At 39.3% G+C, this 27,184-nt stretch overlaps 1 protein-coding gene across 2 annotated transcripts; it reads left to right on the forward strand.

Annotated features, from left to right (window-relative positions):
* Nucleotides 1-20: 20 nt before the first annotated feature.
* LOC127416243 (homeobox protein Meis2-like) lies at nucleotides 21-25,795 on the forward strand. 2 transcript variants are annotated; one of them, XM_051655486.1, is made up of 14 exons: nucleotides 21-87; nucleotides 1,730-2,311; nucleotides 2,453-2,685; nucleotides 3,260-3,401; nucleotides 3,717-3,767; nucleotides 4,181-4,231; nucleotides 5,135-5,281; nucleotides 7,151-7,265; nucleotides 17,646-17,785; nucleotides 20,110-20,186; nucleotides 23,387-23,445; nucleotides 23,557-23,646; nucleotides 23,776-23,859; nucleotides 24,663-25,795. In XM_051655486.1, the coding sequence occupies exons 2-13, from the start codon at nucleotides 2,294-2,296 to the stop codon at nucleotides 23,832-23,834; spliced, it is 1,182 nt and encodes a 393-aa protein (XP_051511446.1). In that variant the 5' UTR covers nucleotides 21-87; nucleotides 1,730-2,293; the 3' UTR covers nucleotides 23,835-23,859; nucleotides 24,663-25,795. The 2 variants fall into 2 exon arrangements, with proteins under 2 accessions (XP_051511446.1, XP_051511445.1); XM_051655485.1 differs by having other exon boundaries at nucleotides 39-159.
* Nucleotides 25,796-27,184: the final 1,389 nt, after the last annotated feature.

The raw sequence follows: 27,184 nt of genomic DNA on the forward strand, positions 1-27,184 counted from the left end.
CGTGAAACTGGAGCCCAGCGGCAGGTTTGCAGGAGCCTCGCTGTATCTGAAGAACTGGGAGAAAAGTATCGCGCGGGTCAAGCAAAGGTCAATACTTTTGAAATTCAAAGGGATTATCGTCATTATCGGCATGGGTGAAGAACAATGTGACATTTAAAGGTAGTTGAATGAGATGGAAAATTTAATAATTGTAAGAAAAAATTAAGAACTTTTTTTTAAACTTAGCAAGCGTTGTCTTTAATATCAGTTATTATTATTATTATTATTATTATTATTATTATTATTATTATTATTATTATTATTATAGCCTGTTAATGTCCTATTTCACTTTTTGCTTAACTTGATTTTAAATGTGACGCTATGTTTACGGTCGTCTGAATGTTTTGGGTGACCAGCATTCCGTTATTCTAAGTTAAATTAATTTATTGCTATGAAGCCACAATTAAGTTGCTCATGTGAATTTGTAATTCCAAGCTTTTGTTTTGTCTTCATTTGTAGGAATGCCACGTCTAAATACATGACTTACAAACCATCTTAACGTTATTTTTAATGTTAGATTTAATGCGTAATAAGCGACCGGATGTTTTTAGAAATAAATGCCTGAAGGCTAAAATTCATCCTTTAAATGAATGAATAAAACTGGGACAAAGAACTTTAAACTTTGATGCAGAGAAATTTAACAAATAAAATAAAATAAAATAAAATAAAATATTGGTCTACATTTAAAGGTTAAAAAACGACGGCTGTAGCAACTGAAGGAGAGCTGTTTAAAATTCGGCAAGAAATCTGATTTATTTTTCATATCACGAACTTGCTCGGTAGAAGTCTATAATTCAATAAAATAAGTATACAATTGTTTATACAAATAAAGCAATTTTCTGTTTGTTAAAAAATAATTATATGATAAATGGGATATATCTTTAAGCCTAATTTTAAATACATTAAATCCGTTAAAACTGAGCAAATTATTATTATCCTCAGCACATTAAATTACCAATTATTTTTTCCCCAGTCGATCTCGTTTCCTTTTTAAGAGTTTAGCTCAAAATGTAAATAATGGTTTGCAGAGATGAAAGTCACGCATTAGTCAGGCATTTGTCATTTATGCACAAAAGCGCGTGGAAAGATGAAGAGGCAACACTGCAAGCTGAACACGGTCGGGTTTTTGATGTCCCATAAATACATTTTATATATTGATACAAATGATCCCTTTCAAAAAAATAAAAAATAAAAAATACAATATATATATATATATATATAAAGAAAACTGCGTGAAACGATATCATTAAAGACTGAACGCAGAGGAGAAGTTCGAGACAGTTCTTTGGTTACTATTAGTGAGCATCTTGATTTGTGTCTTCTGTCGGTGTACTGTAGCCTATATTGTATGTCTGTGGGGGGAAAGTCATATTCACAAAGGCAATGAAGAAACTATGAGAATATAACTTATATACTAAGCTCAAGTAGTTGAAAAACAAATTACTCAAATTTTAGTCTTTCGTGCAACTACATTTCAAAGGCTTAAATATTGTGATGCTCAGCAATTTGTTGAATTAAGGTCCATTCCCGGTGCGACTCAGTGCGCTGATCTGATTTTAGCACTTTTAAAGACACCACCCCTAGTAACAAAATGCAGAGGGTGGTAGTGCGTCATCCCTGCACGTATCCAATGTGAACACTCGTTGGCTGCTCGTGGTCATTGCGCTCTGCTTTCTCTTGCTTTATGTAGAGGTGTCGGGCTGGTAACACCCACCACGCTTCCCAGGCTCAGTCATCACCGGGGGTTCAGTCTCTGCAAGAACAACCTGCTCCGATCACCAACAAATTCCAGTTCAGGCAAAGCGTGGGTCGCGAAGAGGGACCATGAGATCCGGATAGTTGGTTTTTCCCCCTTTCAGTTGACACAGCTCTGCGCCGATGCAGTGCCAAACACGAACATCCCGGAATTTGGAAAGATTTTATTGACTTGAGGAAGTCGCTGAAGGGTAAATTGCATGGGATGACCGAAAGACAAGTGGATGCAAAAATTCACATATAAGGTAACTGTGTCGTCCTGTGGGCTATTTGTTGTGTAGCCCATTCTCTTCAAAGCGTATTCGTTAAAACGTCGTAATACTTCAAAAGGTAAAGAGGAAGCAATTAGAAACTCTTCACAGGACATGTTCTATCATCTCAACGGATTATCGACAGCTCAGTCCTCTTAAACTGGATGCACAAAAGGAATTAAATCATTGAAACTGCTTACTCGTTGGATAAGAACACAGTTTGCACTTCACATCAAAAGACGCTTCATATGCTGATGGCTCAACGGGTACGTTCTCTTACTCATCCACTGCGTAAACACTTTAAAATTGCTTAGATCTTTTTAGATGTTTTGACAAATAATAATAATAATAATAATTAAATGTCTAGTCGGCTGTTGGGTAAATGTATTTGTCTGTTTTTGATGTAGTACGAAGACCTTGCCCACTATGGTGGCGGTATGGACGGAGTTGGGGTTCCGACGTCGATGTACGGGGACCCACACGCGCCTCGGCCCCTGCCGCAGGTTCACCACTTAAACCACGGGCCACCGCCACATGCCAACCAACACTACGGGGCCCATGCACCACACAGCATCATGCCCAGCAGCATGGGCTCAGCTGTCAACGACGCACTTAAAAGAGACAAGGACCAAATTTATGGGTACTTTATTTATTTACAGTGCATTTCTGTAGATGTCTACGTAGGCTACTCTTATTCACCGATATATTTAATTATATTATATTTTATATGAATAAACCTTGTTTAGAGCCTACAGACAAGGGAAAATATAGGCTATATTTGTACTTTATTGCAGTCAGGAATTTGCTACATATACACTCGTAAAGAGTCTGTTTTTTTTTTTTTTTTTTTTTTTTTTTTTTTAAGCTAATGATTTCACCAGGCTATTCTTCAGTGGTGTGCGTTAGTGTTAAACCTTAAATTATATATAAAATTGTGTGTGTATATATATATATATATATATATATATATATATATATATATATATATATATATATACACATATATATATGATAGATTTATTACTGAACGCTTAGTCCTTTCTGCACTTGCACAGCTGCAACCAATATGTGGCCGACAGGGCAATGATGGTAAAACTCCACTCTTTACCGTTACTGTCATCAACATTAATGCCCAGTTAGTGATAAAACTTTTTGGTCTTCAAGATTTTGTCAAGTGTGGGCTTAAAGTAATCAATAGCGTCCTTTTCTTGAAGGCACCCGTTATTTCCGCTGCTGGCGCTGGTGTTTGAGAAGTGTGAGCTGGCAACATGCACGCCGAGAGAACCGGGTGTCGCTGGAGGAGATGTGTGCTCATCTGATTCCTTCAATGAGGACATCGCTGTGTTTGCCAAACAGGTAGCTACAGTAATTGACCGTAAAAACTGCCCGAGCGACCTTATGTAATATTTGTTGCATTTTGTTACAATCCGTTTTGTTTTAACGATTTAACTGCGAAAGACTCGTCTATATTTTATTATTATTATTATTATTATTATTATTATTATTATTATTATTATTATTAAAATAATCGTGAATAGTAATGTATCAGTCAAATTTATTTATGGTTCATTTGCTGAATTATTATTATTATTATTATTATTATTATTATTATTATTATTTGATTTGATTTTTTCACTGATGCATACTGATGCAATATTTTATCCTGTGCAGATACGGGCAGAGAAACCGTTATTTTCCTCTAATCCAGAGTTGGACAATTTGGTAAGTGTTAGATTTTGTCTGATTAATCTCGCGGAGAGTTTATTCTAAAGTGAATCGTGTGTGTGTCCTCTACAAAGCTCAGCTGGAGGATTATTTGAGGGAAATAAAAGAAGGTTTAGTCATGTATGAGGCCGCGTGTTATCAGAGGGCGTGGGGGTCTTTGCCTAGGGCACCCTCAAAGCATCGACTCTGGGAGGAACTTATTTAGACTTCTGCTGTTGTATTAACATGACAAAGCGAACAGAATATAAAACATGTAAACTTTTTGAATTGACCCGCGATTACAATCGCATACGCTGTGCATTTACATGCTAAAGAAATGTATTATTATTATTATTAATATTATTATTATTATTATTATTATTATTTGCTGTTTAATGATTGCGTACATTTTCTTTTTTCCTTCCCCCTAGATGATACAGTCAATACAAGTATTACGGTTCCATCTATTAGAACTAGAAAAGGTATATTTTTTCTTTCTTTCTTTCTTTCTTTCTTTCAATTAAAAGGGTACAACGGGGCTAAAGATACACCTTAAGGGAAAAACAATTGTGTATCAAGAATGAAAAAAGAAATACATTTTTATTGAATATTGATGGAGCAACATAATTTGTGTGAAAACAAATAAAAGAAGGTTGTTTTGAGTCAAATTAAAATAATAATTATAAAAAGGTGTTGAGGGAGTCTTTTACCTCACATTTGGGGTAAAAGGCCCTCAAGGGGGTCATAGTGGCATCATGTAAATAAAGGGACAATAGTTATAGGGCAAAATTTGTCAAATAATTTTGAGACAGCAAGTCTTTTTTTTTTTTTTTTTTTTTTTTTGAGTAACAAATTAAGATAATGCTTATTTAAAATAACCACTTCAGAAAAGGGTGTACTTTTTCCTTTTAATTTCAATCACATTTGGCATTTCATAACATTTCAGGTGTTCTATAAACAAATGAACCTCAATTGTGATTAGATGAGTTGATTTGAGCTCACTTGAACATTTTTCAAAAATGCAAATGACAAATAAGTATATTGTCTCAAAATAAATGTAATAATTTAAGGGATTCTCATTAGCTGCATAAATTTGCAACATTGATCAACTTACCCCAAAATCAAACTTAAGACACTGCACACAATGATCTCATGGATCAGAAATATTTTTGCAGTGTATAGTGACAAACAGCTGTTAAGAAAAGTACTGTGGTAGTTTTTGTTGCTGTTTAGTGTTTTGGAAGAAAATGAAATCAAAAGTGCCTTTTTACCCTGGCTCTGTTGTATCCTATTATTGTAATTTAAAAACAAATGTAGTCCTAAGATTGTCTCAGTAATGCCTTATTTATTAATCTTTATACTATCTTTTATTTTTCGCTCATCAGGTGCACGAGCTTTGCGACAACTTTTGTAATCGGTATATAAGCTGTTTGAAAGGGAAAATGCCCATTGACCTGGTAATTGATGAACGGGATGGATGCAAATCTGACTTCGATGACCTCTCTGGATCCTCAACAAATCTTGCAGATCATGTGAGTTTTAATTGGCTTTCTATGACATCATAAACACAGGCCAATTAGATTGAGCTTAAAGGGAAGCTGTTAATACTAGCAGTAGAGACCAATGTTTGTGCATGTGCCAAAATTACAGTCAACGTTTTGTTGTTGTGGTTGAAAATTTGGTTTGATCCACATTCTATAGCTAAGATTATTTGAAATTGTAATAAATTTACTGGGCAACTAATGTCTGTGTTAGGTCATACAGTCAGCCTGTTACCTTAAAAAAGACACATTTAAGAAACAAATTCAAACAAAAACAGAATTTTGTATTTTAGAAAAATCATATATTCAGTGCCTCAGTCATGCATTTCCCTAATCCCTTATCTGGCTCCTTCCATAATTCATCCCCACAATATATTTTAGTCATAAGACGAAGCAGAGAGAAAAAGAAAGGCTATAATGACTTAGTTACATATGCTAATTTATTTAAACAACATTATCTAAATCCATTTTTCTTTGCTCTCATGAATCATTAAGGCAGTGCCCCAGGACATATCTTATTTTATTTAGAAGAGGTGTGATGATGATGTTGATGATGATGAAGCCCATCATGTTGGGTGCAGGTGTTGCGAAGGGTCAGGCTTTTCCCCCCCACTGTCCAACCCTCTGTTAGCCCTAATGATCAACGTTACATTTGCACGTGAATGCACCATTGTCTTTGAACTGATTGGATTGTTATTGTCAAGCAGGAGGGGAGTCTTTTTTCACTCTGAGACCAACAGTGTGTTCTTAACAGTTGTGCTTCCTATTATCAATGCACCACCCCCTGTCACAGGATCAAAACCACAGAATTAAAAGAACAGAACTTTACATTCAGCTTAGTTCTGTTATAGGTCAAATTTTTTAAAGGAAGGAGTAAAAAAAAAAAACATTACATTCTTTAGAATGCTCTGTGCCTGCAAAAACAGAGCTATTTTGTGATTTAAACCTAGGATAAAAACAATTTTGCATCATGTGAAACCGCAAATAACTTTCCCAATCAACATAATACCTGTAAATAGATCTTAACAGCAGATGATCATACCTTTACTTGATCAGCTGAAATATATTTGATGAATATCTACCTTTGTACACTTGACATTGTCTTTTACTGATGTTCCTGTAATGTCTTATCGATTCACGAGGGTGCGGTTTGACACAAAACAATTTGAATTAGGTGGTGCAAGGAGACAATGGCCTTCTGAAACATTATTAGCAACACAGCACACACTCATAAACACACAAACCCACAGACTGCTTTTGTGTGTTCAAATGAGAAAACAGTGAAGGGTCTTATTCACACTGCTTTATTGTTGTTGGAGCTTATTCTGGGCTGTCTTAGAGCTCTTTAGCTGATCACCATCAGGCAAACAGCTGACGCTAAGGGCCTGAAGAGGAACGACTGCTGTTTGCCTTCATGTTGAGCCCATCCAAGTGCTTTATACCCAGTTCTGGATAAAAAGGGGACATCACTGGTTTCTTGTGTGCATTCACGGTCAGCCATCCGGAGAAGCAGTTACCCTGGTCGTGGCAGGATAGTACCTGTTAATGCTGTTTTGAGAATCGCTTTTGTAGTTAATGTGGATCTTCAGCCACGTCTGTTTCAGTTGTGCTTAATTCGGCGAAGGAATATTAGGGCACAGACAGAATGGTAACTACGCTTGTTCTATAAAAAAAAGATCCTTTAAAAAATGCTGTTGAAAAACCTCACGATTTCATCGTCAATGGTGTGTAAATCTGCTTCTTTTCACTATAAAAATTACAGTCCAGTTAGTGTTATTAATCAAGTCTGCATCTTTTTTGACTCTGCAATCCCTCTACTTGTGATGGTTACACATGGATTTGCATGTTCCTGAACCTCAGAATCCAGCATCCTGGAGAGACATGGACGACGCTCACTCCACTCCCTCTGTCGGCACCCCAGGACCCTCCAGCGGGGGACATGCCTCTCAGAGTGGAGATAACTGCAGTGAACTAGGTAGGAAAACAATTCCACTATTAGCTGTTACATCAAGTTTCGTCACTATAAGCTGTTAGATTTTGGCATTTATATATCTATCTATCTATCTATCTATCTATCTATACATATCATATACATATATATATATATATATATATATATATATATATATTCATTGCAGGAGCACCATTCATGCCTGGAAATATTTCCAGGCATGAATGGTGCTCCTGCAATGAATTCTATGGTATTATGAAGAATTTAGAATTTAAAATTAAATTTAAACAATAGTTTTTTTATGTGCATGGGTGTAAACAATGTTTACTAATCAAATTCACATTTCATTGTTCGTGCCATCATTGTGATGTCATTCAGCTGGTTCATTGAGTTGGTTTTACGATTTAACTGTGGACACAATAGGTGTTTAATGTTCTCAAAAGCTTAAGGGTCCAGTTTAATTTACCACATTTTCAACATGTCACAGTCCTTTTTTTTTTATTTATTTTTTATGATGATCTGCCACTTCAAATTTGTAGACCCTCAACGCTGTTCACCTCTTGAGGGAAATATGTATTTTTATGACCTGTTTTTGTTTTGTGTGTGTGTGTGTATGTAATTGCGGTAGTAAAAATAGCCCTCAGGGCTTCTCGCCTCCTTTTGACCATTAGACATCAATGGCTTGACCATTATGTAGCACAATAGGAGGATGTTCCGCAAGACAAGAGCATGACAAAAATCAGTGGCCAGATTCTAATTCTTTTCACTCACAATTCCAGTAGTTTGCCACATAGCTTCAGTGTAACAATATGAAAGCACAAAAGGGCACATTTGAACTCCCCCTTAATGTTTGACATAACAGCAAAGCCAACAGTGTTTCTGCATTGCTATCTGTTTAAAAGGGAGAAAAGCATCAGGGTGGCACACCAGGCTTTTTTTTAAACAACAGTGGGGGGACATCCAAGGACCACGGACTTTTGACCCCAAAGAGCATGCACTAAAGAAAGGGAAGAGGAATGACCCCTGCCGGTCCAAAGGACAGAACACTTAAAATACTGGTCACAATAGAGGGATGATATCTGGGGTGATCAGAGGCAGAAGTTGGGTTGGGATCAGGGACATATACCTGCTGCTCCTCCGGGAGCCACTTTGGATCGGTGTTCCTCTCTTTATCATTCAATACATGGCTAAAGCAAACACCTTTTCCATTACAAGTGAATGGGGGGTCTTACGTCAGTCACCCAGCTCGAGTCCAGAGATTACTGGAGTTCTTCAAAGCACCTGTCTCTTGTCGGGGGTCCCTTTGTTGCTGGAACATCAGTTGAAGCTCCTAATGTTGAGAAACCTCCAGTCTTGTCCACATTAGGTTAGGCTATAATGTCAGGAGAAGGGAAGAGAGGCTGTGAAGCCCTTGAGGGTCTGAGGGTTGGTGCATCTCCATGGCCTTGGTTGAAGTCACAATGGTTTTATTTTAACAAGTGGTTTCTTCTTTATAACACAACAGCTGACTCATTTCTATTGGGAAAAAAATCTGTTTTTGTGAGGGTGTGCAATGGTGGTGTTTTTTTTTTACAAAGCTATCCTAAATGTGTGTGTTGGTGGGAATGCAGAGCCTAAGAATGTCCATCACAAAGGCCAAAAGGGAACAAAGGGAAGCTGCAGGACATTTCAGGCCAGTGTTCACCTCTATGGCCACCGAAAGACACAGGCTGAGACAGGATGTTTACATCTATATCTGAACCTTCAATAAAGGGTAAATCCCAGCATGACATTTACCCAAGTCAAAAAGCCAAAACGCAGTAATTAATTCAACACTGAAATGGAGGAAAATGGGTTCAAAGTTTCTTGATTGTCCAGTCAAATGTGGATTTTCAAATGTCCACTCTTTGTTTTCTCTGAATCTCAGCAGAGTTGAGGCAAACCAGTCTGTCACAGGACTGATCATGGTCTAAGAGACCTCAATTTTGACCAAAAAAAGTCAGTAGTTACTGCATTTTATCTTTGCAGGGCAGCATAGTGGACCAACAACAAGTGTCAAAAGTTGATGCCTCTGTGTAACTCTACATAACCAATACCAGGCATTTTTGTAGTGTTTTACTGTCAATACCACCCAAATGTGTACCAATCCCATGGTTCTCCAGATCATGTCATGGCCACAGGGGAAAAGGGGATAAGAGCATCTAATCAATACGCTTTAAGCTAAAAGATTAGCAAGAAAAAAATAATCTGCATTCATCAGAACTGTCCAGTAATTATCCAGTCTGTTGAATCCAGTAGTCAGAATTATGGCCCCCTTGGAGAAGTATAGTTAGTGATAGATTGAGGTCATGGTGAGCTCATTAAGCAAGCAAACAGGATTTATTCTGTGATGCGTGTGGGGTGGCAGTCAACAGACACGGCTAGTTTGCGCCCGGCCCCTTTGTCTTCAGGACATTCATCTATCTCCAGTTCATCTAATTATCAGCATCAGAAGAACACTGAGCAGTTTAGATTTGGACCTTGTCATCTCTCAGATGCTAAAGGTACTCTGATGTGACAGGGTTGCCGTCAGAGTTGTAGGATGTGAGAAACTGGTTGGAAAATCAACAGAATTTCTTTACTGTTGTTGGTCTGTCTTTTTTGCATAAATGCCGATTTTATTTCATTTCTTCAGAAGTTTTTTTTATTTGTTATTTTTTTATGTGCAAAGTGAAAGTGAAAAAAAATGGAGGTGGATGGAAGCTAGAAGCCTCTTTTCCATGTCTTAGGGTGCTGTTTTTCCCTAAACAGCCCGAGGGCTTACTCCAGCCTTCCTCCAGGCTGCTGTGGCCCCCCTCTGTGCTGCGCGTGCAGACTCCAGAGCCTGGGAGTGAGGTAGGGCTCAGGGAGCTGCAGACAGAAGCAGCCTTTAAAGAGAGTGCAGTCACACAGGCTGCATGGGCCAAGTTGCCAGGGAACAGTCAGAAGCGATTAGCGTCGGGTTGGATCAGCCCTGCGGCCTTCGTTTTCTGGAACAGGAAGAGAGAGAAGGGGGAAGACGGTGTTTGAGTCTTCCTTAGATGTAAGAGTCTTTGGCTCACTCTCTTTATCTAGCATTTTCCCTTTTCTTTTTTTCTTTATTATTCAATTTAATACTTTTTCTTTTTTAAAACTCTTCCCTTTAGTGCACTTTTAGTACATTTCTTGCCATTGTATTTTCATCCTTTCCAAAACCTTTTTGATATTTGATTTTCATAAACACACACCTTTACCTATATCTGCCTTCATTTCTTTTCTTTTCTTTTCAATTTACATTTTCCTCCTCCTCTCTAAAGTCTTCTCTTTTATATCCTTCCAGAACAAATTTATTTATTTCTATATTAGTTCTTTCTTATATCTATATTATATCCTTACAACACCTTTATGATATTTACTTAAACCCTCATTAGATGTAGGTTGGATTTGATTCACTGACGTTATCTATAGTTTCTCCCCTTTTTTCTTTTCTTATTATTAATTTTACAATTTTCCATTTTTGCTAATATTTAACCTTTATATTCATCCTTTTCAATATTTGATTTTCATAAACACACAGTAAAACCCTAATTAGGTTTAAAAATCGTTGGCTCACTGTGTTACAGTCTCAGTGAGTCCACTGGTTTGTTCCAGTTTGTCATCACATGTTCTCTCTGTTTGGTCCAGGTGTTGCTGGCTCGCGTAATCAGCGTTGCCATGGAAGCCTTGATTGTTTCCATGGTAACGCTGATCATTCCAGCTTGCTGCGAGCGAGCTGCACCTGATCACCGTTAGTTCCCTGACTATATTTACCTCATTCTGTTTTGTGTTCATCGCTTGATTGTTGTTTGAGTCCTGTCGCTTACCACTCGCTCCCTCTGCCCTAGTGTACCCTGATACTTGTTCTGTGTATTGGTTACCAGTCTGCTCTGTGTGCGTCAGGATTGTGGTTACCATCCTGACTGTTGCCTCACCTCCTTTGACGCTTCTCCTGAGTTCTCCTCAGCGAAACCTCTCTGCACCGGAACTGTTCTGCACATGACCACTACGCACACAAGCCTAAGAACATACTACTCTCTCTGGATTCCTTGAGGATCTACACTACATGACCATTACACACACAAGCCTATGAACACACCATCCTTCTCCATGCTGGAGCCGGTGCCGGGGATCCTCCCCCCCCCATTTGAAGCTTTACCATCATTGCTGTGTTGTTAAATAAATATCAGATCATTGTCTCTGCACTTGGATCTTTTGTCTCATCCTTCCTGACAAAAAAATTGAGCCAGAATGGATCCAGTGGAGCAGACTGACCTGCAGGCTGTGCTTGCTCAACAGGGAGCATTTCTGGGAGCAGGACCAGATCTCCACTTCCAACCGCGCCATTGAAATGGTGGCTTTTCAGCTAGCAGAACTCACATCATTGGTTCAACGACTCCCACAACTCCGTCAGCCTCATGACTCTGACTTCACTGCTGAGGTTTCTTCACCGGCCCCAGTGATTCTTCCTAGTGCTGGACGCTCTGAGCCCCATGTCAATTCTCCACATCCATACTCAGGTGATGTGGGGTCCTGTCACACATTCCTCACGCAGTGTTCACTCTGTTTCTTGCTGCAGCCCTCAACTTACTCCACAGAGGCAGTTATGGTTGCCTTTGTTATCATGCTCCTGACCGGGAGGGCTGGCCAGTGGGGATCTGATGTATGGGAGAGTTGCCACCCTTGCTGCTAGTCATTCCAGGATTTTTCAGGTGAGCTTCTTCGAGTATTCGATGGATCTGTACATGGACAAGAAGCTTCAAGGATTCTGTCCAGTTTGACTCGGGGTAACCACTCGGTTGCGGACTATGCAATCGAGTTCTGCACTCTCACCGCTTCTGCCGAATGGAATGAGGCAGCCTATTTGAGTCGGTTCCTGGAGTGCTTGTCAGACACAATCCACGATGAGATTTACACTCTGGAATTGCCTTCCTGTTTTGACGACCGGTTCACTCTGGCCATTAGGGTTGACCAGCACTTTGCACTCCGACGCAGTCGATGTCGCTCATCTCCCAAGCCAGCTGACCATTACCATCCTCCCACTCCTGAGGCCGGGGTCTCAGAGCAACTACCCGAAACAGAACCCATGCAGATCGGGAGGACACGCCTCTCACAGAGAGAGTGGCAGTAGAGCTTTGTCTCTACTGTGCTGGTCCTGGTCATGTTATCGCCAACTGTCCGGTAAAAGCCCCCACTCGTCAGTAGACAAGGGGTTACTGGTGAGCGCAACTCCTCTGAGCAAAAACCCTGTACAATGACCTGTTCTCCTGGCCCAGTAACACGGATTGACTATTCACTCTGTTTCCGCCCTGGTGGACCCCAGAGCAGAGGGAAACATTAATGATGCTGCCACGGCTTCCAGGTGGCAGATTTCGGTGGTAAAGTTGTCCGAACCCATTATGGCGTACTCCCTAAGTGGCTCACCCCTGAATATCATCACCCATTCTACAGAGCCGCTCGCCCTCATCACGGGTAACCACACTGAGCAACTCTCCTTTCTGCTGGTCCGCTCTCCCTCTGCACTGGTGGTACTGGGGTATCCTTGGTTGGTAACTCACAATCCACATTTTGACTGGTTAACCAATTCTGTTCTAGCCTGGAGCCCTTATTTTCTCTCGCATTGTCTTACCCATGCTGTCTCTCTTGTCCAGTCTTGTGTGTCTTTTCAGGATGAACCAATGGATTTATCCGGTGTACCCATGGCATACCACAATCTGAGGGCAGTGTTCAGTCAGTCCCGTGCCGCGACCCTTCCTCATCACCTGTACAATTGCACAATCGATCTACACCCTGGGACTTCTCCTCCACGAGGTCGGTTGTATTCGTTCTCTGCTCCCAAGAGGGAGGCCATGAATAAATATATTACTGATTCTCTGGCAGCTGGTCTCATCCGCCCTTCCTCTTCCCCTGTAGGGGCAGGGTTCTTCTTCATGGGGAAGAAGAATGGCTCGCTTAGACCCTGTAGAGATTATCGGGGGCTGAATGATTTCAACGTGAAGAATCGCTGTCCTTTACAGTTGCTGTCTTCAGCTTTCGAACTCTTGCAGGGGGCATCCGTCTTTATGAAGTTGGACCTAGGCAATGCTTATCACCTGATTCGGATTAGGAAGGGGGAAGAGTGGAAGACAGCTTTTAATACCCATAGGGGGCACTTTGAATATTTGGTCATGCCGTTCAGATTGGTCAATGCTCCGGCTGTCTTCCAGGGGTTCGATTTTGTTTATTTAGACGATATTCTTATCTTCTCCCAGAATATCGAGGACCATGTCCAGCACGTCAGGCAGGTGCTTCAGTGACTGCTAGAGAATCGACTGTTCGTTAAGGTGGAGAAGTGTATTTTTCATGCGCAATCGGTTCTGTTCCTGGGTTTCATCATCTTGTCCGAGGGAAGGTGCATGGACCCTGTTAAAGTTAAAGCAGTTTCTGATTGGCCAACCCCAGACTCCCATAAGTCTTTACAAAGGTTTCTGGGGTTTGCAATTTTTTTAACCAATGTTTTGTTAGAAACTTCAGTCAGCTCACCGCACCACTGACGTATCTCACCTCCACCCGTACTAAGTTCTATTGGTCCTTGCGGGCAGAATCTGCATTTTCCAAATTGAAAGAAAGGTTTACTACCGCTCCCATTCTTAATACTCCTGATCCTTCACTTCAGTTCGTGATGGAGGTGGATACATCAGAGGTCGGGGTCAGTGCTGTCCTGTCTCAACGCCCTTCCTCAGACAGGAAGATGCATCCGTGTACCTTTTTGCACCATCTGTCCCCAGCCGAACGGAATTACGACGTCAGTAATAGGGAGTTGTTGGCTGAATGGCCTTGGGGGAGTGGCATCACTGGTAAGAGGGTTCGGGGGTACCTTTCATGGTCTGGACTGACCATAAGAACTTGGAGTATAACCACTGAGCTAAACTTCTTAACTCCAGATGGGCTCGTTGGGTGCTTTTTTCACCCATTTCGATTTCATTTTATCCTACCATCTGGGCTCCAAGAAAACCAAGCCCGATGCTCTATCCCAATGTTTTGAAGTTGGGACCTTCACCACTCCTCTGGATACCATCCTCCCCACCTCCTGGGTGGTGGGCATGGTGTCCTGGGACATGGAGTCTAAGGTCTAATCCACTCTGCATAACACCACCTCGCCTGCCAGATGCCACAGTTTGTGTCACAGTTTTGGGCAGAATTCTGCCGACAGCTGGGGGCTACTGTAAGTCTGTCCTCTGGGTTCCATCCCCAGACTAAGTTCCATCTCCGTGGGCAGAGCGGGCGAACCAAGAGCTTGAAAAGACCCTGCATTGTGTCGCTTCCCATAAACCATCTTCTTGGAGCTCTCATTTGGCCTGGTTCGAGTATGCCCACAATTCCTCTCAGTCATTGTTTACGGAGCTATCGCTTTTCTAGTGTTGCCTAGGTTACCAGCACCCTCTGTTCCCTGCCCAAGAACCCAATGCTCAGGTCCTATCCACACAGGCCTTTATCCAGCGTTGCCATCACACCTGGCGAATAGCCAGAGAAGCCCACCTCCGGACTGGCATTGGGGCAGAGGGCTTCAGTACCTGGTAGACTGGGAGGGTTATGGTCCTGAGGAGAGATGCTGGGTCCCAGCTCGGGACATTCTGAACTGCGCCCTCATCAATCGGTTCGATCTCCATCATGGTAACTCTTCTGGGTACGCTAAGAGGCGTCCCTGGGGGGGGGGGTACTGTCACAGTCTTGGTTAGTCTGCTGGTTTGTTCCAGTTTGTCATTACATGTTCTCTCTGTTTAGTTCAGGTGTCGCTGGCTGGTGTAATCAGCATTGCCATGGAAGACTTGATTGTTTCCATGGTAACGCTGATCATTCCAGCTTGCTGTGAGTGAGCGGCACCTGATCGCCATTACTCCCCTGACTATATTTACCTCAATCTGTTTTGTGTTCATCGCTCGATTGTTGTTTGAGTCCTGTTGCTTACCACTCTCTCCCTCTGCCCTAGCATACCCTGTTACGTGTTCTGTGTATTGGTTACCAGTCTGCGCTGTGTGCGCCAGGATTGTGGTTACCATCCTGCCTGTTGCCTTGCCTCCTTTGATGCTTCTCCTGAGTTCTCCTCAGTGATACCTCTCTGTACCAGAACTGCTCTGCACACGACGCACACAAGCCTACGAACACACCATCCTTCTCTACGCTGCAGTCGGTGCTGGGGTTCCCCCCATTTGAAGCTTTACCAGCATTGCTGTGTTGTTAAATAAATATCAGATCATTGTCTCTGCACTTGGATCTTTTGTCTCATCCTTCCTTACACACTATCTATATGTTTAACCATTTCTTTTCTTTTTTATTTTCGTATTATTCCAATTCACATTTACCCCCTTGTCTTCGCTAAAAGTCTTCCATTCCAGAACATATTTCTATATTTCTTCTTTGTACACAATATTTTTTGTATCTGCATTTTATCCATACCAACACCTTTTTTTAACTTGGAATGCACTCAAGTCTCTTTGCCAATTAGACGGTTGGACAACATGCAAACCTCAGAACCGATAATAAGGGGAAAAAACTCTGTTGTGCAGACAGACAGTGTGAGACCAGTGCCCTGCCTTTGACTTTTATTTTGATTACAGCATCAGTCAGCCTGAAGTAACCCCCCCCCCCCCCGTGTCATTATTCATTAACTGAAATATTAATGTATGAATATGGCACATACAGTCGCCTTTGATTGATGCATCCCCAAAAACAAGGAGACACAGCAGGGCCAATATTAAGAAAAGTAGGGTTCCTGTCCCACCTCCGGGGAGGAGTCCCTCAGATACATTATTCACACACCCTCCAGGCAGGCTTTCAAGGCATCTCTACCCTCAGGGCAAGAAAAATAAGCATGACTGTTAAAAGTAAATCATCTTGCCTGATGCACAGTTAATGGAAGAGGGAGAGAGGAATGGAAAGAAAGAGAAAGGAGGGTGGGGAGGAAAGGAGGGCAAGACGGAAACCTTAGTTTAAAGGCAGCCTCCTGTTTGGGTGTGTGCTTTCATACTGTGATCTTAAACTAGATTGGATGGTAATGGATTGGAAGCTGCTTTGATTTTATCAAAGTGATCACTGTTCAAACAGAGAATAAAGGAGCTGATATCATTGGCTTTGGTTGTTTAGCATTGTTTAGCATTAGGCATTGTTAAGTTGACTTGACTAAGATTACATACTATTATTTTATAGACTTTGGTTAGGGTTTTTTCAAAATCCCTTAACCAAGACCAAAATGTCTGACTGCAACTCATCCTAGATCATTCAAACTATATCCTCCAAACTCGGCACAGTCCTTCAGCCTGTTCTGACTTTCTGTCCGGTCTGTCTGTCTGTCTGTCTATCTGTCTGTCTGTAATCTTCAAACTTTTGTTTGAAAATGCATTAATTCAACACTACTTTTACACTTTTCATCCAAACTAGAATGCTGTTTTCCTCTCCCAAAAATTTAGCATTTCAAAAGCACTCTCCATTAACGCATACTTTGGAAAATGATGTTAGGAAGTTTTCAAACTAAACTGTTTTACTAGTTACACCTTGTATGTATTACATTATACAACAGCTAGTTTCAGTCCTCTAGTTTGATTAGATAAACCATGATAGCTTATATTTCTTATAGCAGTTGATCCTGATAAAATATATGGAAACTAAATGGTAAAATTTTATCTGAAGCATAAGTTACTCTAAATAACTTCTTATTATAGAAATGTTGAATAAAAGCAATATCACTCTGTGCTAATAAAATGCTAATATTGAGTACAACAGCACTCTTCCTCACAGTGTTCAAAACTGTAAATGATTGGTAGCAACAGCAATACTGTCCATGAACTGTAAGGCAGGTAGTTATATTAAAGTTACTCTTGCTCCAAAGTCGAATACGTTTTTCTCAACAACCACCATAGGTCTTCTAATAGGCGTTGCCTTATTTATGTGTTTCCCAAGTTATTTTCCACTGCGCTAATGCAGATCAGATATTCTCTTTGCAGTGCCAAGTCTCCATTCCCCATTCAAGCATGAAGCTTGGACATTCATTACCCCATGTCAAAGACAGATCTCACATTGAATTAATGGCACTGGGGTTGGTGCAGTGCTTTCCTCGAGATCTCTGTTATTGAGACTGAGAGAGAGAGATAAAGAGAGAGAGAGATGTCCTCCATCTCGCTCTGTTGATTAGCATTCCCTCTCACTGCATGGATACTCCTGCTTGCAGTGGCCCTTGTGTTACTGTTGCTAATCAAAACAAGCCCCCTGCGTGGTTCTTTCACTTTGTGTTTGTGTGTAGCACTGGTGATAAGTCTGAATAAACAACTGTGCTTTGCTGAAGGTGATGTTTTATCTCATTAAAGTGACTCTTCATCTTTTTCTTTATCGCCTCCCTTTCTTGCTGTTGTTTTTTAGGAGATGGTTTAGATAACAGCTTGGCATCTCCGGGAACAGGGGACGAGGATGACCAGGACAAGAAGCGACAGAAGAAGCGAGGAATCTTCCCGAAAGTGGCAACCAACATTATGCGGGCGTGGCTCTTCCAGCATCTCACGGTAAGACATGCTTACATCCCCAAATCGGTGTTATTGAATGCAAGTCTATGTAAATGGGCCACAGTCTCTCAGCTTGGACAAGGAGTCCAAGTGTGACCATATTGACCCATGTCTCTTCAAGAATTAGCTCAATTCCCCTGTTCTCAGCTCAGCGACCTGAATCCAAACTGCATTAAAACTAGCAGGGTGTGTTATTATCTGTTTCTCAGCCCACTCATCCATCTTGCCTGTCAAAACTGAGGGCTGCATTTGCTTAGCAAAGAATGTTCCACCGAAACTTGCCAGTTTGAGCTTGATTTGCAGCATTTCCAACCCTCTCAAATCTCTGCACATTTTCACTGTTCACCTCCTTAAATTCCCACCATTCTCTTCCTTCTTCCTGTTGTCCATTCTCTTTCTGAATGTCCTGTACACATAGCAATCCTTTCCCTTTTACCCACCTTTAGAGTTTAGAGATAAAAAAGGAGAGCCTAATTGAATTATCCTCTCTCTGTTCCCAGCTCCTTTTCAGACCGATTTGTGAAGCAAAAGTGTTTTCCATTGCAGGATGTGTCCTCTGACAAAAAGTGTTAGAGGGGACTTTGGCTTATGAATGGCCCCCATTGCAACACCCAGGCGATCATGCATTCATTTGGGGTCAGGACTGAATGAAAGCTGCAGAATTACGTTTTGTCGGGTTCTACTTTGAGCTAGTGTGCCACATTTTACATGGGGGGGCTCTTACATATGGTCAAAGCCTGCATCTTTTGTGACCTATTCAGAGGTCTGCGATAAAGACCGCCTGTGGTGTCAATCTTAAAGAAAGGTGGAACATTAAGATTCAGTGGAACATTACAGTTATAACTGATAGTTTCACTGGAACAAGATAGAGAGATCTCCTTTGGCATGCAAATTCTGACAAGGAGGGGGCTTCTTAATGGACATAAGTATAATGAATGCAAATATGAGTGATTTTTGAAAGCCAGTCACATATGGATGCTAACAAATGCAGTGTCAGCTATCTTTTTTATTAGCACATTTTGCAAACGTTGATGAACATGTAGGTTCTTGAAGACAGTTGGCCCTTGCTAAACTTTAACATTTCATTCAACTTAACAGCAAACAATCACAGTGCAAACTAAGCCCTGGTGAGACATTTTTGATAAGAGTTTAAAGATGGAAACCAGAGCACAGCTCAAATTTGACTCTCACTGGGCTCTGTGGAAAGGAGGCTGGGCTTACAGACATTCATCAACAGAATGACAGCTAGCAACCCAGGAGGTGAGCAGGGAAATCGTCGGCAGCACCATCCATGTGTTTTTGAGAGAGAGTGAGAAAGAGACAGAGGTAGTCAAAGACGGAGACATGTAACAGAACTCATCCCACACCGGTGACTACGGGAGGTGAGGCCATGACAGCACCAAAATTGGTGCACACCTATGACCCTGTGCTGTCTGTACATTCACCCCTGCCTGCCATCTGCTGCCCTCCTTCTGCACTCACAGGGAGAGCAAGGGGATCAGGGGGCAGGGGCCACCGCGGGGCCACCAAGGGCCAAGCCCTATTCAACCCTAAACAAAACTCTCCATTGTCTCTCTTTCACACCCACTCGATCATTTGTCAAGTAACGTCAAATAATGTCAAACAAAACCACGAGCGCTCAGCCAATAAGACACAGTTAAATTCTCAAACTCAGTGCTACATATGGGAAGTCTATCATACATAATGATGTAATTTCATGAAATAATCATATGGGTTCCACATTTTTGGCCCCAGCCCCACGAGGCAGTAGACTTAATGTTTGGTGTGATTAGTCATTTTAACATATAACTTACCTTAATTTAGATAAAGTTGTAAGTTGTACATTGGGTAATCTACAAATGTAGATTACAATAACATAAAGACATGTTCCATGTAATATGTGTAGATAATTACATGAATGGATTCCTGGATGAATTAGATAAAGGTGATGTGTGTAATTTTTCTGATGTTAAAATGCTTTCTCGTATCCCAGCTAAATGTGGAGAGTCAACTATAAGTAAACTATTCAAAGGTTGATTCCCTGACACTCTGTGGCGCTAAAAATACATTTCTCTGTTTACGTTTGAGCATCCGACCAGCCCGACACAGTAACATTGACGCTCAACCAATGAATTTGGGGCTAGACTATCTGTTACATGACCAATGGAAGATGGAGGGAGTCTTTGGGAAACATTATTTTTGCAATTCTGTTTAATGACGCTATCTGGTGCAGAAATTACACACTTCACCTTTAAAGCAATTCAAACTTTGGATATATTAACACAACCACACTCACCCTCTCTCTCCTTTTCTCTATTTTGCAGCACCCATACCCATCTGAAGAACAGAAAAAGCAGCTTGCGCAAGACACAGGTCTCACCATTTTACAAGTGAATAACTGGTGAGTAACCTTTGACCTTAGACTTTTGACTTGCCAGTCACTGGCCTGACCTCTCAGCACTTAGAAGTCAGGGTTAGGGATCTCTGTAACACTTCCATTTCAAGTCCAGTGATGCTGATTTCTCACACTATTATTAGATGGTGTTCAAAGCCCCAATGAGACAAATAAAAATAAATAGGGCACCACTGATGAAGTTTTTTTTTTTTTTTTTTTCTCCAGGGGACTGTGAAATGCTATGTTGTGATTCCCAAACACTTTTCCACGCCACAGTTTTCCTGAATATTTGTTCTTGTCTTAACCAACTTGCTTGGAGAAAAATGTCACTGGGTTACAGTCTTTTGAAAAATGACTCTCAGTTTTAGAATGTGAGAGAACAAGTGTATGTATGTCATGGTGGATTACAGTCTCTTGTACTGTGTGAACGTATCTTTGTATTAAGATGTATATTTATACACTACCGGTCAAAAGTTTTGAAACACTTGACTGAAATGTTTCTCATGATCTTAAAAATCTTTTGATCTGAAGGCGAATGCTTAAATGTTTGAAATTAGTGTTGTAGACAAAAATATAATTGTGCCACCATATTCATTTATTTCATTATAAAACTAAAATGTAATAAAAAATAAATAAAGTTTTTGAAATTGATGACTTGGACCAAATAATAAAGAAAAGCAGCCAATAAGTGCCCAACATAGATGGGAACTCCTTCAATACTGTTTAAAAATCATCCCAGGGTGATACCTCAATAAGTTGGTTGAGAAAATGTCAAGAGTACATGTCTGCAAATTCTAGGCAAAGGGTGACTACTTTGAAGATGCTAAAATATAACACAGTTTTGAATTCATTTTGGATTTTGTTTAGTCACAACATAATTCCCGTAGTTCCATTTATGTTATTCCATAGTTTTGATGACTTTACTATTATTCTAAAATGTGAAGAAAAAAAATTTATAATAAAGAATGAGTAAGTGTTTCAAAATTTTGAACGGTAGTGTATATATGTATATATATATATATATATATATATATATATATATATATATACATCTACACAGCTCTGGAAAAAATTAAGAGACCACCGCAAAATTATTAGTTTCTCTGGATTTACTATTTATAGGTATGTGTTTGAGTAAAATGAACATTTTTGTTTTATTCTATAAAGTACTGTCAAGATTCCTCCCAAATTCCAAATTATAATATTGTCATTTAGAGCAGTTATTTGCAGAAAATGACAACTGGTCAAAATAACAAAAAACATGCAGTGTTTTTAGAACTCGAATAATGCAAAGAAAACAAGTTCATATTCATTTTTAAACAACACAATTCTAATGTTTTAACTTAGGACGAGTTCAGAAATCAATATTTGCATCTTGGCATGCTCTTTACCAGTCTTTCACATTGCTGTTGGGTGACTTTATGCCACTCCTGGAGCAAAAATTCAAGCAGCTCGGCTTTGTTTGATGGCTTGTGGCCATCCATCTTTTTCTTGATCACATTCCAGAGGTTTTCAATGGGGTTCAGGTCTGGAGATTGGACTGGCCATGACAGGGTCTTGATCTGGTGGTTCTCCATCCACACATTGATTGGCCTGGCTGTGTGGCATGGAGCATTGTCCTGCTGGAAAAACCAATCCTCAGAGTTGGGGAACATTGTCAGGGCAGAAGGAAGCAAGTTTTATTCCAGGATAACCGTCATAGCTTGATTCATGTGTCCTGAAATGCTTGATGCATGAAAGCTGTGATTGAAAATCAGGGTTATTCCACCAAATATTGATTTCTGAACTCTTCCTTAGTTAAAACTTTAGTATTGTGTTGTTTAAAAATGAATATGAACTTGTTTTCTTTGCATTATTTGAGCTCTAAAAACACTGCATGTTTTTTGTTATTTTGACCAGTTGTCATTTTCTGCAAATAAATGCTCTAAATGACAATATTTTTATTTGGAATTTGGGAGAAATCTTGTCAGTAATTTATAGAATAAAATAGTACTTTGCAGAAGTAACTTTTATAGAAGTACTTTATAGAATAAAACAAAAATGTTCATATATATATATATATATATATATATATATATATATATATATATATATATATATATATATATATATATATATATATGCAGCACAACTCTTTGGCAGGTAACTCTGATACCTATTAAAAAAACATTTATAATTGTAAATAGACATCTTACATTTTGAGCCTATTGGAATTTGAAATAAGATTCTTTTTACTGTTTTGATCTTGGAATAATCTACACTTGCCAGAACTGAAGCAATTTTTTCCTCCATTTTTCATAACATTTCAACTAAAATTGTACTTATTAAATATGCCTTTAAATTTTGTAAATCAGACACTTTAATTTACCTTGTGTATTGGTTTAGTTTAGTTGTCAATAACTGAATTTGTAAACAAAAGCTAACTTTTATGTTAGAAACGCTCCATTAATATAGGCTAGTAACATGCAGATGAGCAATACTAAATGCTCATCAGTATTACATGTTTTGAAAGGAAAAGTATACATTGTATGCTAAAACCAGTTTCATTTAATGCAAAAAAATAAGCTGTTTCCAAACTTTTTTCCAAGTCTTAATTTCTATGAGTAATTCCTTCCCTCATTGCATGTCAGGGGCATTACCTACCTCTCTGTTACGGGCTGCTGAAGCATATTAGTGTCTGAAAGGCAGTTAGGCTAATCATACCCTGAGGCTACTAAGCCAATGTTATATCAATTGAATATTTATTGAGCAATGACCCCTTTACTTGATTCGCAAGAGGCATATATTTGGCTTTAGTGCAATTAAAGCAAGTCTTAAAAACAGAGCTTAATTCTGGGTGCTGAGAAGGTAAAAATAGTCTACAAATCAAGACAATCTCTTTTTTACTGTCTGTTACTAAGATTCACTGTTACATAGACTGTTTCCACAAAAGCACTTTGTAAAAGGTGCTGAAATCCCTTTATAGCAAAACGTTTGCTTGTTTGCAATATAAATTAGAGTATTTCTGCAGTCTGGTAGTACTGTGAATTAGATTTTTTTTCTTGACAGGCCCATTAACCCAAAGGTCCAGGAGAAATCGCAATGCATAAACGAATATTTCGCAGTACATCATAGCAAAAAGCTCACAGTATTAATAATCTTTAAATAAGTGAAAAATATACTGTGTGGTGAGTAATGAAAAAAAAATTTTTTTTTCAATTTGACAGGTTTATCAATGCTCGAAGAAGAATTGTGCAACCCATGATTGATCAGTCTAACAGAGCAGGTAAAGTGCACGTTATATATTATTTTCTCTCCTTAAAAACGTCTTTACCTCCACCATGGTTATAGTGTGTGCATGTATCACATATTTACAGTGTCTTGTCTTTGTTTTTAGTAAGTCAAGGAACCGCGTACAGCCCCGATGGTCAACCTATGGGTGGCTTTGTGTTAGACGGACAACAGCACATGGGTCTTCGGCCAGGCGGTAAGTCAAATCTTCACTTAACTCACTTTCAGTGCTCCATTAGTTTGTCATAAAAATGCTGAAGCTGCTTAAAATTTACATGTGTTTTATAGGTTGTTCTTTTTTTTTATTTGTTTCTCCTTCTCACAGGTCCCATGGGAGGTATGGGTATGAACATGGGTATGGATGGACAGTGGCACTACATGTAATCTCCTCCCCTTCCAAAAACAAAATGTAAGGAAATGATTCCCTTCTCTCTTTCTCCTTTCACTCAGCGTGTGAAATCTGATTATGGTGGCAATTCTCCTTACGACAACCCCCCCACACTTCTTCCTTCCCCGGCTCTGTCTCCGCTGCCTGTCTCTGACAGTCCACAAATCAAGATGTATCGCTTGCCGCGGGCGGCCTGGCATGGAGAATTGTATTTAATACCCACACTGTGCTGCCCAATGAGCCCCTCCATAATGGCACTTACCTTGATTAATAGAGCTCTTTATATGTAAATAGGCAAGGCATCCAGTACTCCAATCGCGCCAACACAGCCCTTTCCCCTCAAATAACAACCTCAGCCTCTGCTAATGAAGGGAAAAGAGAGGGGAGGTTAGTGGAGGTTAACACCCCCAACCAAAGACACAGACACATAGAGATATCACAAGCTCCTGCTTGCAGAACCCAGATACATGCAGACGAAATCATTTCCAGACTATTTAATCGTACCTTTTTTATTGAATTACCATTGGGTTGTTACTGTAATTGTGTCATTTAGAGGAACGTTTCCCCATTCTTAATTCGCTCTGGTTAAACACCATATGCTGGTGAATCGTCGGGATCATTATGAAGATATGTTTGCCTATAATGTGTGGAGGTCTAAAGCATAAAGTGGAGAACATTTGTAATTGTAGAGGCAGGTACATTTGCATTGTTCTAAGTAACTGATCTCAGCATAATGTATTTTTTTTTTTTTTTTCCTACACTGTATTGGTGTTGGTGTTTTTGAAGACATGTCTCAATATTGAAATTTTTTGTCAATGTTCTAGTTCTTGGTGGTGGCCTCAGGAATAGTCCCTGCACTGACCAGAGGCATGAGGAGTGTGTGAGTCCGAGTCACATTCATCCGCATCTGATCACCCCACCCTCGCACGCCAACTACAGCCCACTCGCCTCCTCTCTTCACTGGACCTCCCAAATCTCTCACTGACCCCTCATCAACTGGCCAAAGGACTGTCTACAGGAGCACGGACTTTAAAAACATACAAACTTAAAACATTTGTGCCAAAAGAGAGACTTCTGAAAAGACAGTTGGAGATCTTTACTTTTTAAATTATTTATTTATTCTTGTTACTGTCAAGAAGTACAAAGACCACCCAATTTGTGCACTTTTGCTCAACCGTAGAGTGGCCGCCCTCAGACGCAAATATTCCGTACCTCCTCACGCACAGGTGCACATACACTTATTAAATGCATTTGTTCTGAAAACACAACTGTGGAATATAGTAAAAGATGCTAAGAGCCCTCAAGAATTCTGAAATGTGAGTCTCTGAGGAGATTTTTGTTCTTTTGGAAAATGTTCTATGTTTGGGTATGTGTCATTGACTAGTTTTTACACCTTTACTTTTATGATTCTACAAAACTGTGTTTGAGAAGGAAATGAAACCACTCAAATGGGTTCACAGCATTATTGTGGCATATTTCAGCCACAAATTCCAGTATGTGAAACCACAAAGTCTTCTCCACAAAAGATGTCTTGAAAGGCATAATTGAGGAAATGAGTTGTCATCCTATTATTTGTTGAATTGGCATGGAGAGAGTAACAGTGTTCTTGTAAGGCTAAGTATGCCTGGAGGAGTTTTTAAACCACTAGAGATGTTCCATTGTACATAATTATGTAAATGTTATTTGAAAAACACATTCATGTCAAACAGACATTCAGTGGAGATCCTTTAAGAATGGGATAATGTTGTACATTTTGCTCGGTTCTCACTCTTGGTTTTCTCTATGGAAAAAAAAAAAAAAAAAAGTGGATTATATGTTTGTTGATGTACTGATAAGTTTGATCGATCCTCCCGCTCAGTCCATTTTCCTTTTAGAAGTATTTTAAACGCAGTACAGTATTTCTACACAGTAAAAAGTCGAATTCTTGTAATAAATTCTTCATTTTCAAAATGCAAAATTTCTGTGTCTTTGAACTTTATCGGGGTATTAATATGCGATTAAAATTCATTTTGGTTAAACTTGGTTTAAAAAAAAAAAAAAAAAAAAACAGATAGAGAGAGAGAGAGAGAAATCCGAATCCAGTTGGTCTAAATCGAAACTATGAAATAGTACATTTGTATTTATAGCGTAAAATCATTTAATAATTTCTGAGTGAATAATAATAATAATTATTATTATTATTATTATTATTATTATTATTATTATTATTATTATTGTCCAAGTAAAAAGCGAACGAAAGTTTCTAAAATTATTCTAAATGTTCGTACGTGGAAATATCAGCTGGATTAACCAAATAACTCAAAATATAACAGATTTTCGAACATGCTAACGCTTTTAATTTTAACCTACATAATTAATGTTCTACTAAAAGGAGTAAGCTATCAGAAAGTGGAAAAATGAATGTCTAATATTTTACAAGCACATTAAGTATTCTCTCTAAGAAGGTAGCCTTCGATTTGTTTGGAGGTCTTTTATAAACGTTGAGGCTATATGTGAAGAAATGAATCACATTAATTCAATATTTCCAAATCATACGAGCAGGCCTCCCGCGTGTAATTTTTCAGAAACCGCCAAACCCCGCACACTTCTTCATCTCCAGGATATCTTTTAAACCCAATTTCGCGCTTTCATTTTAAAATGGGTTTTCTCATGCTGTTTGATATCTTAGCTAAGACTGCTCCTACAGACGTTTCCCTGCTTATTTCGACCTCCAGTTTGTGTTTCTCTAGCCTGCAGTAGTGGTGAGAAAATGCTGCACTTTCTTGGTCATTTATCAATGTCAGCGGCGTAACGATCCCCACTGCAGTATTGATGAGGAGAATTACATTGGCGCTGGAGGAGAACCCATAGGCAGAAAAAAAAAAAAAAAAAAGAAAAAAAAAAAGAAACTTGCAATAATGTGAGGGTCAATGCCCTTGCATTTAATGTAATTTTTTTTCAATAATGGAATTATTTTCATCGTAATTTCCCCTTCGTTTTTTTTTCTCGTTCTTTTCTTTTCTTTAAACTTATTTCCTTCTCTTTTTTCCCTTCTGCAAATAAAATAAGTCCAGTTTTCCTGCAAAATTCGTTTAAGACGAAATATATTTATTTTTTGTGTGCTGCTGTTTTGATATAACATACAAAATGATGGTTGTTCACACTTGGCGACTGGATTGGTCTGTTATAAAATGAGTTTCACCGTGTATGACCGAAAAGCCCTCTTTATTTTCTATAAAACATATATTATATATCGGCTATTCATAAGATATATATATATATATATATATATATATATATATATATATATATATATATATATATATATATTTAGCTTTATATATATATATATATATATATATATATA

The sequence above is a fragment of the Myxocyprinus asiaticus genome, chromosome 25, assembly GCF_019703515.2.
Source record: "Myxocyprinus asiaticus isolate MX2 ecotype Aquarium Trade chromosome 25, UBuf_Myxa_2, whole genome shotgun sequence".
NCBI lineage: Eukaryota > Metazoa > Chordata > Actinopteri > Cypriniformes > Catostomidae > Myxocyprinus > Myxocyprinus asiaticus.